The 14631-nt window shown below is 39.0% G+C and overlaps 1 protein-coding gene across 1 annotated transcript; it reads right to left on the reverse strand.

Moving 5' to 3' along the window:
- Nucleotides 1–712: 712 nt before the first annotated feature.
- On the reverse strand, nucleotides 713–14426 carry LOC132114716 (TGF-beta-activated kinase 1 and MAP3K7-binding protein 3-like). Its single transcript, XM_059522994.1, has 7 exons — nucleotides 14260–14426; nucleotides 5968–6136; nucleotides 4005–5166; nucleotides 3136–3296; nucleotides 2615–2708; nucleotides 2419–2490; nucleotides 713–1543 (listed from the first exon to the last, which is right to left on the reverse strand). Exons 2-7 carry the CDS (start codon nucleotides 6067–6069, stop codon nucleotides 1416–1418), a joined length of 1719 nt encoding a protein of 572 aa, XP_059378977.1. The 5' UTR covers nucleotides 6070–6136; nucleotides 14260–14426; the 3' UTR covers nucleotides 713–1415.
- Between the last annotated feature and the right edge of the window lie 205 nt (nucleotides 14427–14631).

The following is a 14631-nucleotide window of genomic DNA, read 5'->3' on the forward strand; positions in this document are numbered from 1 at the left end:
TTTTCATCCTCACATGAAATTCCCCTTTTGCTTGGATCCTTACTGAAATAGCTATTTTTAATGCGACAACTTAGTTTGAACCCACTGCAAAATCTTGCACCCTCCAGCGAATTCCCCTTTGCACGGATTCTTATTGAAATGACTCAATTTCGAATGCAAAAATTTGCCATACAACAGTAAATTTGACCACCCCTTTCTCCATGTGTATCAATCAAAGCATATTTGCTCTCATAAAATGCTAAGAAATGGAGACAGCTGTTACTTTAAGCACAGATCATGTACATAGCACATGAATTGTCATTACTTACTTTGTACACAACGAAAAATCTGCATATTCAGTTTAAAAGGGATTTGGTAGAAGATACTTTGCATTGTAGAAAACCTAGGTCTTTCATATAGACTAGTTTTTTGACTGGTATCTGGAGTGATTATTAGTCTTTTGCACAAGTATCCATACAGGTAGTTAAAGGCAGACTGTAGGGTTGTTTTTTTAGCACTGTGAGTCTGTTGTGCGCATGTTGATGTGTCTGAATTAGGGTGTATGTATCATTTGAGTGCGTGTTTGAGAGATTGTGTGCTTTCTGTTAGGATTTTTAGGTCCTCAATGCAGTTGTGGCATACTGTTCTAATTTATATACTAATCAAATAAACATTTAAAAAGAACAATGTGGTACATTCATGGTTTTACATTTGGATGATCTCAACATCAGCATATAGTCACATAGAATGAGATCCTTTATTAAGTTCAGCAATTTGAGGCATTTGCACAGGAAATCAACATCTTAAACAGAATACAGTGCGGAATATGCATAAAAGTACCAGGTATAGGTTCATATGCAGGTCTTGTAGTGTTCATCATTCATGAGAAGAGCTCATAGTGAGCACATACAGTGTAAAGTCTACATTAAAATTATTCAGCCCCTGCTTATCTCAAAACATTGAATGTGTTGTAAGAGAAGCCCTGCACGCGGGATTGTTTGGGCTTTTTCTGTGTAAACACCACAGTCTCTTGGAATGGTAGATTGGTAAACCACACCTCCCCCACATCTGGAAGCTCCACCCTCTCCTAAAACCACACCTTTTTGGTCCACTCCAGCGCCAATCAATAAATCCCTTGTTTCTGTGAAGTCAAATCTCCCTACTTCCTCTTTTAAAGAAACTTTCAGTAGAAAAAAAGGAAATACAAGTGCAGGAAGCTCCTCAAGAGGAAACACAAGGTGGGTCTGATTGGATAATATTAAGTAGTTGTCTCTTTTTCTGTGGGGTATGGCTCAGTTATTGCTGGGTGAAGCTGAGGGCACAAGGGACGAAAATCGTCGAATGATAGGTGGGACTTGAACATTGCATGATGGAACAGAAGATTAGTAGGAAGAGTGAGGTTCATGGCCTGTCGGAAGGGTCGCGGTGAAGCCGGCTCAAGTGTTGCGTGGCATCTCACACTGTTCACAGCGGTGCAGCGCAGGGTGGTTAAGAAAAGTGCAGCTTTCACAGTTCCACTGAGCACCCTCGAAATCCTCGTCCCTTTGCACGACCGGAGTCTTAACTAGAGAGAGGTGACAAAACAGTGTGAAAACAGCATACACACACTTATTTCTTACTGCTGTGAGCTAAATTTGAAGGCTTGAGGAAGCTCTAGCATTCTGCCACACCCATTGACATTTGGGCCACTGGACCCGCATAGCAACAAAAGAGCGATGAAAATAGTACTAGGGTGCAAGAAACGCTATATGATAACAAGCAACCTAATACCCTCCACTCCACTGGTGTAGTCAGAGGTCAGGACAAATCTGACAGGATATTCAGAGAGCAAAGGGCTAATTTTAGCTCAGTGGAGGTTAGTCTACAAATACAATGAGATTTTTAATGAAAACCACATCTAGGATACATTCTAGCATAGCAAAGTTACAAAACTTGTAACTTAATGTTCAATCGGTTAACATTAGTTAATATGTCTTATATAAATATATAAATAAATATATATAAAAAATATATATATATATATATTTTTTTTTTTTACATTTAAGGCCAAATATTTTCTCTTGCTGAAATGTTGAAGCATAATTAAATTCACAAGAGCTTTTGGAGAGCTCTAACTTTTACCACCTGACTGCTGCTACAACATGTGGAAACCCTCAAAATGACAGCGCTTTAGTGTAATGTCCTGGTTATCATCTAACAATTATGGTAATTATGACACTGCAGGAACACAGAATTCATTTGAAATGTTGAAAATGTATTAACACATGTAGAAATTAATAACCAAAATTAACGCTTTACCTATACCTAATGCATTTACTAATATTAACGAATTGAACCTTATTGTAAAGAATTACCAAAAAATTAAATAATGAAATGTTTAAATATGCAACATTGTGACAGTTGACTTAATCAAATTTAAAAAAATAATTGAATTCCCACCTCTTGGAGGTACAACAGGACCAGGCTGAATATTATCATAAAAGTTGTTCATGGTTCTCACGTCAAACTTGCCTAAAACATAAATTAAAAATAAGAGATGGATGAAGCAAATGGTAGTCAATTTTCAACATAATTTCCAACAATCTGTGCAGTCGTGCTAATGTTCAGGTCATAAAGAGGAGTATATTCATGCTACCTCGAGACTGCATCAGGTCTGTCTCCTTTAAGGTGCAATCGATGTCAATCTGGAGTTGTCTGTTTTGCGACCGAATTCTGGTCATATCTTCAGGCTAGGAAATGTGAACAGACACAAAGTACATTACTTTTTCACATTAATTGCACAAATAAAGGCAGCTTATCACTGTTTAACTTTGTTAAATTCAGAGGAAAGAGATGACAGTTGCACTGGATGGGTACATTATGTAAAGAGGTTTAACCTTTTTCAAAAGAGATTCATTCAGTCTGTGAAGCATGCAGAAGGAGCGAGAACCCGAATAAACAGATGTGAATCATTTACAACCCATAGTATTTGCACATTCTGCACGTAGATTCTAGGTGTGTATGTTTTTTATACACAAGGCTCATTTGGAGAATTTGATAAGGATTCATTTATTCCCTTTATTAGCGATGTAAAACAAGTGGGTGTGTGTTCCGCAGTCCTTCAAAAATATGCATTCACACACTATACACACTATAAAAGCCTTGTCTCTCACTTACCCGAGGGATCAGGCTGGTGCTGTTCACCCGTCTGAAGCGTCTCTGCAGGGCGTCAAATTCCATTTCATTCACTTCCTTCTTCAGCTGCTCCAGTTTCTGCCGCTCCAGCATGAGTTCTTTCATCAGACGCTCCATCCGAGCACGCTGGTGCAGGAGCAGTGCTGAGAAGGAGACATACACAAGCATATAAAACTGAAGACTTACATACACCCAACACTGATGCATATAAACACCATAAACAGATGCAAAGGAGTTGCATAAAAAGCTTATCCTGGACAGGAAATGACCACTTTGACAGGAAAGAGTTATTTGCTCATCCCAAGTATAGTTTTTTTTCTTCTTTTTCCATAAATGTGTATAAAGAAACATCTGCTTCACTGGATAACTGCCTAACAAACTATATATAGTAAACCACAATACAATAAAACTATTTACACAGTAAGAAAATTATATTATATATATATGCTCTTATGCTCACTAAGGCTGCATTTATTTGATCAAAATATAATAAAATTGCATTTTTTTTAATGTAATGCTTGTGATGGCAAAACTGAATTTTCAGCAGCCACATGACCCTTCAGAAATCGTTCAAATATGCTGGCTTGGTTCTCAAGCAACAAGAAACAATCCGTTATTAATGTTGAAAAGAGTTGTTATTTTGATGAATAGAACATTTAAAAGAACAGAATTTATTTAAAATAAATCTTTTGTAACATGCACATGCATTTACTTTCGATGTATCCTTGCTGAATAAAAGTACTGAATTAATAAAACAAATTATATATATATATATATATATATATATATATAGATGAACTTAATTATTTGCATATACATACACATAAGGGGTTACATAAGCAGATTCATACCTTGAGTATATGCATAGTCATCCGAGCCGGAGCTGAATCGTCTAGGCATGCGGTTTATCTGACTGGAGATGTTCCCTGGCAGGGCAGAGATGGGTAGGATCGGAGGAGGTGCACCGTGGCGCTCGCCCTGGTCCACTATATTGAGGAGGGATTCTGTCTCAACTGGTGGAGAGCTTGAGGAACGCTGTGCCTGTCCAGGGGACACTTTGATCTTGATGAACGCAGAGCTGGCCGGCTGAGGAGAGGATGCGGGCCGGGGCCTTGCCACACCCTGGTGGACATACATTCCTTGATGAATGGAGGCCCCGGGGGGTCCGGTCATACTAATGGCCCGGGATGGGGAACTTGGGGAAGGGCTGTTGGCCATATAGAGTGTTCCCTGCGGAGCATGTACAGGTGAGTTGCTCCGTGATCGTTGTCCCTCCAGTGTGATCTCTATATGGTTCTTCATAGGGACTTTGGAGGACATAAAAGGCCTGTGGGAAACTGGCGTCTGCTGATAGGACAGCCCAGGGAGGGTCGGGGGACTTATGGGCAGAAACACCTGAGGCGGCTGCTGGACCTGATGTTGGGGAGAGCTGTAAGGAGACTGGTATGTCGGAGTAGCATAAGGAGACTGCTGGTACACAGATGTCCCAGATGAGGACCAGGGAGTGGGTTGAGGACTTTGAGACGGTGAGGGACGCATGTACACCGTGTTCCCACTGTTACAATAGACACCAGGGGGTATCTGCAGTGCTTGTGGGGCAGAGGGGATGTTCTGGGATAGGGTAACTGTTATAGGAGTCATGTATCGTGGGACAGGGTGGTATGTGGGCGACACGCCTTGGATGCTGGGTGGAGGGGTGGGGATGTTTGAGCGTCCTTGATCGTTAATGAAGAAGGGGTTAAAGCCGGGTGATGGCGCCATAGTAGCGGGGGCAGAGAGGGGCTCATGGAAACCACTTCGAGGATGCTCGATGTGCCCATCGCTGGAACTGTGGACCAAAGCTCGGCCACCAGCACTATTTTTAGCCCCTTCAGTAGCAGGGTAACCCACACTAATGCGCAGCATGTGGTTCCGGTTTAAGTGCAAGTCATCTGGGCTGTGGTACTCCTCATACAGGTATCTATTACTCTCCTGAGCCAACAGATGGCAGCAGAGGTCCAGGTTATTGTTGTTCTGAAGAGGAAATGGAAGACAGTGAAGTATACATGTTCTTTGCACCTGAAGTCACTCTGATGGCATTAGTAATGTATTGAAAAGAACAGTAATGGCATTCAGCCAGAATGACACAGCAAAAAATATTACTTATAACACTCACTGCACATCATTATCATAAGGTATACATATGGCAGAGTTAAAAAATTTGGGGCCTGTAAGATCTTTTTTATTTTTGTGTTAAGCAGGAATGCATTACATTAAATCAGAACTGACAGTGCATTGCAAAATATTTCTATTTAAATAAATACTGCTCTTTTATTCAGCCTTGGTGAGCTTAAGAGATCTTAACTGCAAACATTTAAATGGTAGTGTATCATCTGTCTCAGTTAACCTACTTAAAAAGGTGATTTTCATAAGATCATTTGCAAAATATGTGTAAAATATTTGAGTTGGAGATGAACGTGACATCTGAGGAATAACATTATTTTTGATAAAGCAATGCCTCACATTTCAAATTGTCAATTTTATTACAACATTCAAACAATAAATCAGTGAATCACCTCAATAAAAGATATTAATAAAACAACATGCCATCTGGCTTGACATTTATCCCAGGAAAGCCATTTTATCCCCATGGTTTATTAGGCAGAAAGAAAGAAAACTAAAGATAATCTAAATATGTAAACTAAAACTAGATAGTGTGTGTGTGTGTTTTTTTCATTTCATTTCAATGTGTTTTGGGTAAAAATGTCTCAAAGTGCTGGAGCAGGCCACATTTTTAACATCCCATTTGTTTCAGCGGTGACTGCTGGTTCTCACCTGAAGAAGGCACTGAGACACTACTTTCTCTGGAATCTCTGGGAAGCGCTGTTTGAGGTCCTGCAGTATGAGGTAGTCCAACTGAGGCCCTCCCTGCGCCATCCTGAGTCCAAAGAGAGAGTCACTGAGTCCGCAGCCAGGAGCGCAGCACCTGCTCTCCTCTCATCCCCTGACAACACACGAATAACATCCCATCAGAGCCACAGATTTGAGTTTGACTACTTATTGTGCACTGCCAACAAACTAGCTTGGGGTGTTTGCAACAAATAGAAATCATTAAAGGGACAGTTCTGATATTAATTCACACACTAATGTTGTTCCAAACCTGTAGGATGTAACCAGAATGACAAAATGTAAAATAGTGCTTTACTATAAAAAAAAAAATTAGATATGAATTAAATATTATATATTGATAATTAGTTATTTCATTAACTAATGTTAACAGATGAAACTTTAAAATTTGTATTAGTAGATGTTGAAATTAACTCACTCTAACTAGATGGCCATCTTTAAATATATAAACAAAGCCCATAGCATTGAAGTTATATAAATATGGATATTGTATGTATACTCTCACATCAAGTGTAAACCGGTAAGAAACAGCGCTATCTATATTTTAGGTCTCTATAAGCACAGACTTTATTAGAGCCACAGAAAGACAAACATTTCACTGAAAAAATGAAAAAATGCACAATTTTACAGCCTAGGGTGAAGTCATTACGTGCATTAACCATGATTCGGGACAAATATATTGGAAAACTGTGTGAATGGCACTGCAGGATTTCTTTCGTCTGAAGCAACATATCAGATTGCATTCTCACGTCACATCTTTAAATCTGCAACTTTGCTTGCTAACAAATGCAGTAATTTTACCAGCAGGATATAAACTAAAGAAAATAGATGGTAACAATCGTGACATTAACCCTCTGGGGTCTGAGGGGGTTTTGGGGCCGTGGGTGAGTTTTGACATGCCCTGACATTGTGCTTTTTTCAGGATCTTAAAAACATATTCAAAGCTAAATTCTGATTACACTGTATCAAGCACAAACTGTGCTACAGTAATATGTAAGCAACAATGAACATGTTTGCGTTTTTGAGAAAACATTTATGTGTGGTTGATTAGTGAAAAAACAAACAAATATTTTTATGTCACTAAATTAAGGCCATAAAACACATAGAGAACATTTGTTCAGAAGACTTTTGAGAACTGGATGTGGTAGACTACAGTTTTTTTCTATAAAATAAAAATAACATATATATATATATATATATATCCCCTAATGGCCAATGAAAGTGAAAAAGTGAAAGTGGCATACAGTAAAGTATGGTGACACATACTCAGAATTCGTGCTCTGCATGTAACCCATTCAATGAATGGTGCACACACACAGCAGCGAACACACACATCGTGAACACACACCCGGAGCAGTGGGCAGCCATTTATGGGTTCGGTGCCTTGCTCAAGGGCACCTCAGTCGTGGTATTGCAGGCCCGAGACTCAAACCCACAACCTTAGGGTTAGGAATCAAACTCTCTAACCATTAGGCCATGACTTCCCCAACTGTGGGAAAGTCGTGGCCTAATGGTTAGAGAGTTTTCGGTGCAACTGTGACTGCGAGGCAGGCAAGAAAGAATGAGAGTAAAATAATGGGAGTTTTGATTATTTGTATTTTATTTATAACACAGTATAATCAAAATATACACACATTTAATATCAAAGACACAATATTGAGCACACCGATCTAAACACAGAGACTTGAAAAGTAAAACACCTTTGTGCCATTGCTGCAAACAGATCCTGTTCGACCGTTGGAACAAGTACACCATACCTGGTATTTCTAATCTGTTTGCTGCTTCTTTCCATGCATTCATGAAAAACAACAGCCACATCATCAGTAGTAATGGAGCTTATTTTACCATATTTGTGTAGAATATCAGCCCAATATAGTTGAACGGCTTCTGATGTTGGTACAGCACTCTCAGAGGAAAAGAGTTTGAAGTGAAGTCTTAGTCTTCAAGGTATCTGGTTACTAAAATAAATAAATAAATAAAATACAAATATTAAAAAACAACAATCTGTTAGCATGCTGATATATTTAGCAACTATATTATTACATTAGCAATCACTAATGTTGCCCATACATAAAAAAAAAAAATTTGTAAACAAACACAAGCATGTTTTGTATGTATTATACAATGCAAAAACAGTTTATTTCTGAGAAACTAAATTATTGTTAAGCACGTTATAAACCTCTACATTCACAAACAGACTATTTCACAGTAAAGATTGGTTTTAACATTCTAAGACTCTAACACTCATAGTGTTACAGTCAGTGTAGCCTAAATCCTCATATTACTTTTTTATTGTATTGTTTTATAATTTATTTAACATTAATAACATCCTTGTGTTGTGCGACAATGAAACGTAACATTTTAAAATGCTTTACTTGATTTCATACATTTAGTCAGGAATTATAGTTTGAGAAAAGTAAAATAACAAAATAACTAATGCAACTATTTAAAAATGATTTACTCATCAGAAATGATCTCTTCCGCTGCTCAAGCCTCATGTTGCTTTACGTTCTTCTTCTGAGGTAAATTCTGTCTTATTCCTCACAGTGATTCTTCTTCCAGGAACGGAAAGTAGCTGAGATGAACTTGATGAACCTTCACACTTTGTTAATGGAGGCGATGTGGGGGTTTGTTTGTGCATCTTACGTGGATGATTGTCCTATGAATGAAGTGCACTGTGCGTGATCACATTACAGATAATGAGTTAAGACAGGAAAGACTGGACCTTGCGTTGGTTTCACACAGATAGAAATGTTGCAATAACCACAAAAATCGCAATGCCACACTATTGACAAGCCAACTGCAGCAACCGCTATATTTGCGGTTTTCTTTTTTACTTAAGGTTACGCCATTTTCATTTTACACTTCATGAATGTGTACTGAATTATATTAAAAAAGTTAGTAATTATAACAATGTGTAGCATGCTGATTTGCACTAAGGCTCCATAGTGTTAAAATGTTTTCAACACCATGTTTCATTACATCTCTCTTTGAATGAATCAGCGTTTTTGAACGTGCAGTTGAATGAACATTTTAAAGACTCAATGCCTGACAGCCCGTCTAGAACGCACAGGTGAAATATCTGCAGAAAGTCTCTTGTCCAGTCATATTCGAGGATCAGAACTAACTGTTATACATTGAGGCTAACAATTAATAGCCCAACATCTTATAGACCATTTTCACAAGACTGTGATGCGTTTCAATGGTCATAAGCATCGTAAATCCTCACCGTACAACTAAAGTTTTTTTTTTTTGTATATTAATTTTGAAGACTATACTTATATTACCTTTGCATCACATTACACAAAAAAATAGTTATTATTGCTAATGCAAGAGTGTTTCTAATACAGCGTCTATGGGAGTAATGGTAAATTTGACATGGTTCTCTCTGCCATTATCAGTCTTTCTCTTATTTTTTTCCACCGTTTTGAAAGTCATGAAAACACTATCGTGGATTTTGCTATTTGAGCAAACAGGTATGTAAATATATATATATATATATATATATATATATATATTTGGCAGTCTCCCATTCACTACTATAGAAATTTACCCAACTATGAGGACTTCTGCTTCTGAGAAACCTGTAAATGTCAGGTTTATGTTCTGTTATTTTGACATTCTCTTCGGTTTACTTCACTTCCTGTATCACCGCTCTAATTAATTTAGTTGGTTTCTGAATAATGACCTCGTTATATCGTATAGCCCTCTCTCTCTCTCTCTCACCACACACACACACACACACACACAAAGATTATATATAAGAAAACTTGAAGTGTCATACATATTACTTTATCAGATAATAATCTGTTTTCAATATGAATTACTTCATCTAAAAGTAGACACTTCAAGCTTTCTATAGATGCATTACTCCTGTCTGTGCGTCAAGTATTCGCTGAGTTTTGGTTAATTTTTGTGACCTGTTTCAGAAAGTTGTTCACGGAGACAGAGACGGCAGAAAGTACACCCTTGTGTTTCCTTTATTTTACAAAAGCACAAAGTTTTGTTGTTATGAGTGTATTCAAATAAAAGTAGACCCTTTAAATATTCAAATGATGTGTCTCTGTTATCTATACGATCAAAAATCGTCGTTATCAAGAAAAAATGTGCCGGCATATCTGCTGACCCCAGAGGGTTTAAGCATTTGCAGTGCTGCTGATGTTTGTGTCCTCTCAGCCTCTCATACATACTGCTGTCTTTTCTCCATGAATGCAACATCTAGTCAACAAATTAATTACTTAGTAATGATATGAAAACATGCACTACAGTATAATGTGTACACACTGTTTAGTAGGACTGCACGATAAATCGCATGCGATTCAGTGTCAGAATTGGAATCTGAATCAGAAAGAGCTTTATTGCCAAGTGTTTACACACACACAAGAAGTTTCCTCCTGAAGTTCGCTATCATCTTCACTGTTTTGAGTGTGTTGAGCTCCAGGTTGTTAAGACTGCACCAGACAGCCAACTGCTTAACCTCTTGTCTGTAAACAGACTCCTCACCATCCTAGATGAGGCCGATGACTGTAGTGGTGTCTGCAAACTTCAGGAGACTTCACAGAGGGATCTCAGTGGGGAGTAAACAATCCTGAGGGGCACCAGAGCTGATAGTGAGAGTCCTGAATGTGAGTTTCCCCGACCCCACTAGTTGCTGCCTGTCTGTCAGGAAACTGGTAATCCACTGACAAGTGGAGGTAGGTACGGAGAGCTGAGAAAAGATCAGGCATGATGGTATTGAAGGCCTAACTAAAATCTACAAATAAGATCCTTGCATAATTCCCAGGTCTGTCGAGGTGTTGCAGGAAGTGATGCATTGCCATGTTGACTGACCATTCACAAACCTGTTTGCTCTGTATGTAAACTGAAGAAGTTCCAGCAAGGGTCCAGTGATGTCCTTCAGGTAGGCCAAGACCAGTATCTCAAATGACTTCAATAGTCGCGTTTCCACTGGCGAGCTTAAACCGGGCGTGCTTGTGCGTGCCAGGGCCAGTCGCGTTTCCACTGTCACTTCCAGGGCTTGATCGTGCCTCGCCGGGGCTTCCTCGGGGCCAACGGCCAGGGTTTTTTGGCCCGACGAAAACCTTGGGCCAAAGCAGGCCAGCTGGAGCTAGAAGAGGTGTTATGAACAAAGGCGGAGTTTCTCCGCGTCTGGAGAGCGTCAGCGCTGCAGATCATTACAGAAAGATAACAGCTATATAACTTTTGCATTAAAGACTTGTTAAAATCAGTTGAGATCAAAAATCACTCTTACTCAGCAGCGAGTGTTTGAAATAACTTGATCCGATGTAGATTATAATCACTAAACAAGGCAGAAATCTTTATAAGCGATGTAAAAGATTATGCACGCTAAACATTAATAACGTTACCATAGTAAACATGGTAAAAGCAACCAGGAGAGATCAGACGTCAGCTTCTTATTCTTTATCACAATTGTGTATTTATTTAACATATTTGATCTGTCATAAGTCTCGTCTTGAGAGTTTAGCTCCACGTAGCATATATCATCAAAATGTAATAATGATTTCTGTTCAGGAGTTTTTTTTTAAAATAGAGAGCGTCTGCGCTGCGGATCATTTCAGAAAGCTAACAGCTTTAACACCAGCATTAAACACTTTTTTAAATCAGTTGAGCTCAAAACTCACTTTCAGTCAGCAGCGAGTGTTTGAAAAAACTTGATCCGATGTGGATTATAATCACCTAAACAAGGCAGAAATATTTTAAGCGATGTAAAAGACTATGTAAATATGACCACCTGAAGAAATCAGACGTCAGCTTCTTATTCTCTATCACAATCGTGTAATTATTTAGTAACTTATATTATCTGTCACAAGCCTCGTCTCGAGAGTTTAGCTCACGTTGCCTATCATAAAAAATATAATAATGTTTTTGTTAGGGAGCTTTTATAAAAATAGAGATATTATCATTCATTCTAAATGTGACGGATAGGCTGTGGCTACAAATAAAAAGAAACAGGCTCGACTGAATAAGCAGGCTATTTTCATAAGCGTTAAAATAAATAAATAAATGAAATAGAAATAAGTGTATTTATGTGTGATAAATTTTGAGTCCTGATAAATTAAATCAATAATGTATCACTTATTCTATAGTTAAAACGTCGATGCTTTTGAATTTGAATATTTAACAAAGCATGCAAACAAACGGCTGCTTTTAACATGTTCCTGTGTGATTGTGCATGTTCTAGTGATTTATTTCTTATTAGTTTTCTGATAGCTTCTCTTTGTTGGTGAAATGATGGGGTTGCATGACGTTGTTCTGAGAGGCTTGTAAAGGGCGTGTTTTAGTGACGCAGCAGAGCTTCAGGCCCTAACTGTGGAAACCCAGCGCTATTCTGGCCTCGGTGCTACTGGCCCGAGGCTATTAGCCCCGCCCGGCCCGCTTTAAGCCCTGGCTCGCACTGGCCCGACAGTGGAAATGCGGCGATTGATGACGCGTCAATGATTTCTGCCTCTAGATGCTATTCTTGTACTGTATAATGAAAGCTGACCTTCTCAGCCACTCCAGAAATGGACGCAACCCAGAAAAACTATCAGTGAGGATTTTTGCAGATATATATCAAAACCGATATATTGATTGACCTCTGCACGTAATCATCATTGTATTGCACTGCAGTAGCTATATGTGCTAATAATTAATATTACAGTCCTTTGATCATAAAACTAAAGATTAAAATATCATCTCCCTAAGGAGATACAGAGCAATATATTGAGTGACCGTTTATACAGACCTTACTAAGTTACGTTACAAGCGGTCAGGATTTCATCTTTTTGTTATGGAATACTAACAGCAACTAACATAACATCTGAACAAAAGTGAATTTTTTGGAGCCTCTGAATAAACTTGTTTTTTTCCCTCCTCGAATGTGAGCTCCATATTCTACATAAGCTAGATGTATCAAACATATCATTAGTATGGTATCAAACAACTCATTTTTCTGCCTATTATTTCACACGTCAGGCTTTATATGGTTAAGGTCGCGTATGCACAGGACGGCCTCAGACTCTCGGCTGCCGCAGTGTAAACATGTCGCATTACCGGACAGGAACACAGGCTTCAAACCTACACCTGAAAAACTGCTATTTATCAGAAAAAATACATGTTTATATGGTATATCTCAGGTTAAATTCTGATGTAAATGCAAAGCTAAAAGACATATTACGCTAGTCCTGTGTGAGGCGGTGCATAAGAATGGCTTGTGTTGTGTTTATCGATCTCACCACTAACAACGACCTGAAACCTGAGACATCAACCGTGTTTCATGTATACAACTTCCCTCCGCTCGACTTCATCCATCCACACACGACAGGTGTTACTAACTGTCATAAGCATAATTGCAGCGCTGTTAACACCTTATTTAATAAACGAAACATAAGCCAATTCAAAGGCTCGGATGCCAACCTCAAACTAGCCAAATTGATGCAGTTGAAAGCAACACCAGTTTTATATACAATAAGTCCGAGTCACCAGCAAAACTAAAACTAAAGAGCAACATTTTAGATTATATTAACGACATCAACTTGGGTTCCCTTGACAGTTTCAGTTCTTCATGAAAACACAAACCAAGCGCAGGTTCATTCCAGCGCTGTCTCCTGCTAGCTGAGCCAGCTAAACATCAATAAAAAACACATTTTGTTACCTATTAAAGTGAAGTAGCGACAGTTCTGCCCAGTTCCTGTGTCTGGTGCCTTCTGGTAGCGGTGAAACCACGACGAGCCATCGCCAAATCCGTTTAAGAGCTACAACACAACGCTATTTTTACAGAACAAAGATAGAACGGAGGAACAATTGAGGGGATCAACACAAACGGTGTCTTATTGCAAAAAAAAAAAGCTTACACAGTGTTCTTGAGCATTTAGAAATAACACGATAAACACAGTCGTTTCACTCGCACATAACGTTAGTCATCTCCGGGGGAAAAAACACTGGCTGTTTATTAACCGTTAGATTTAGCACAGCCGCTAGCCGTCCGGTATTTAGCCGCGGGGAGAAACGGAAACGTAGCGCGCCGCTCCCGCGTGTTTATCTGACTGACGTCTTACGTTAATTAATCCTGCGCTTTATTCCTGTCAAAAGCTTGCTAACATCGTGAAAAAGTCCAAGCAGCCGTTTAAACGAGCACTTGCTGTCAGTTTCGGTGCAGTGCAAACAACGGCTGGCTGCTCGCCGTGCCGATAACAGTTACGTATATGTACGAAAACATACCGTGCGCCGGAGCCTCACGGCCATTGACCATCCAAGCAAGGTTTTTCACAGGGGGGATGTCACCGTACTGCTGAGGTGATCGAAAAATAACGATTCACCGGGGTTTTACTGGGACCACAGCGGTTAGCACAGTCGCATCAAAACTGTCTTCCCTTACGCCTTTCTCTTCCTCTGTCGTTCCGGTTGAAGGTTTTGCATGTAACGATGTACGGCACAAAAATGCCCTCTGCTGGGCTGGGGTAAAAGAAAAAAGAACCTTTACACTCTCAGCAAAGAAAAAAATAAAATAAATTAGGCCTAATTAAAATCTGTCACTGCAGCGAGACTCTTTCAAAAGGTTCTAATATTTACCATTTAGATACCAATATGTAC

The sequence above is a fragment of the Carassius carassius genome, chromosome 34 (genome assembly GCF_963082965.1).
Source record: "Carassius carassius chromosome 34, fCarCar2.1, whole genome shotgun sequence".
NCBI classification, from domain to species: domain Eukaryota; kingdom Metazoa; phylum Chordata; class Actinopteri; order Cypriniformes; family Cyprinidae; genus Carassius; species Carassius carassius.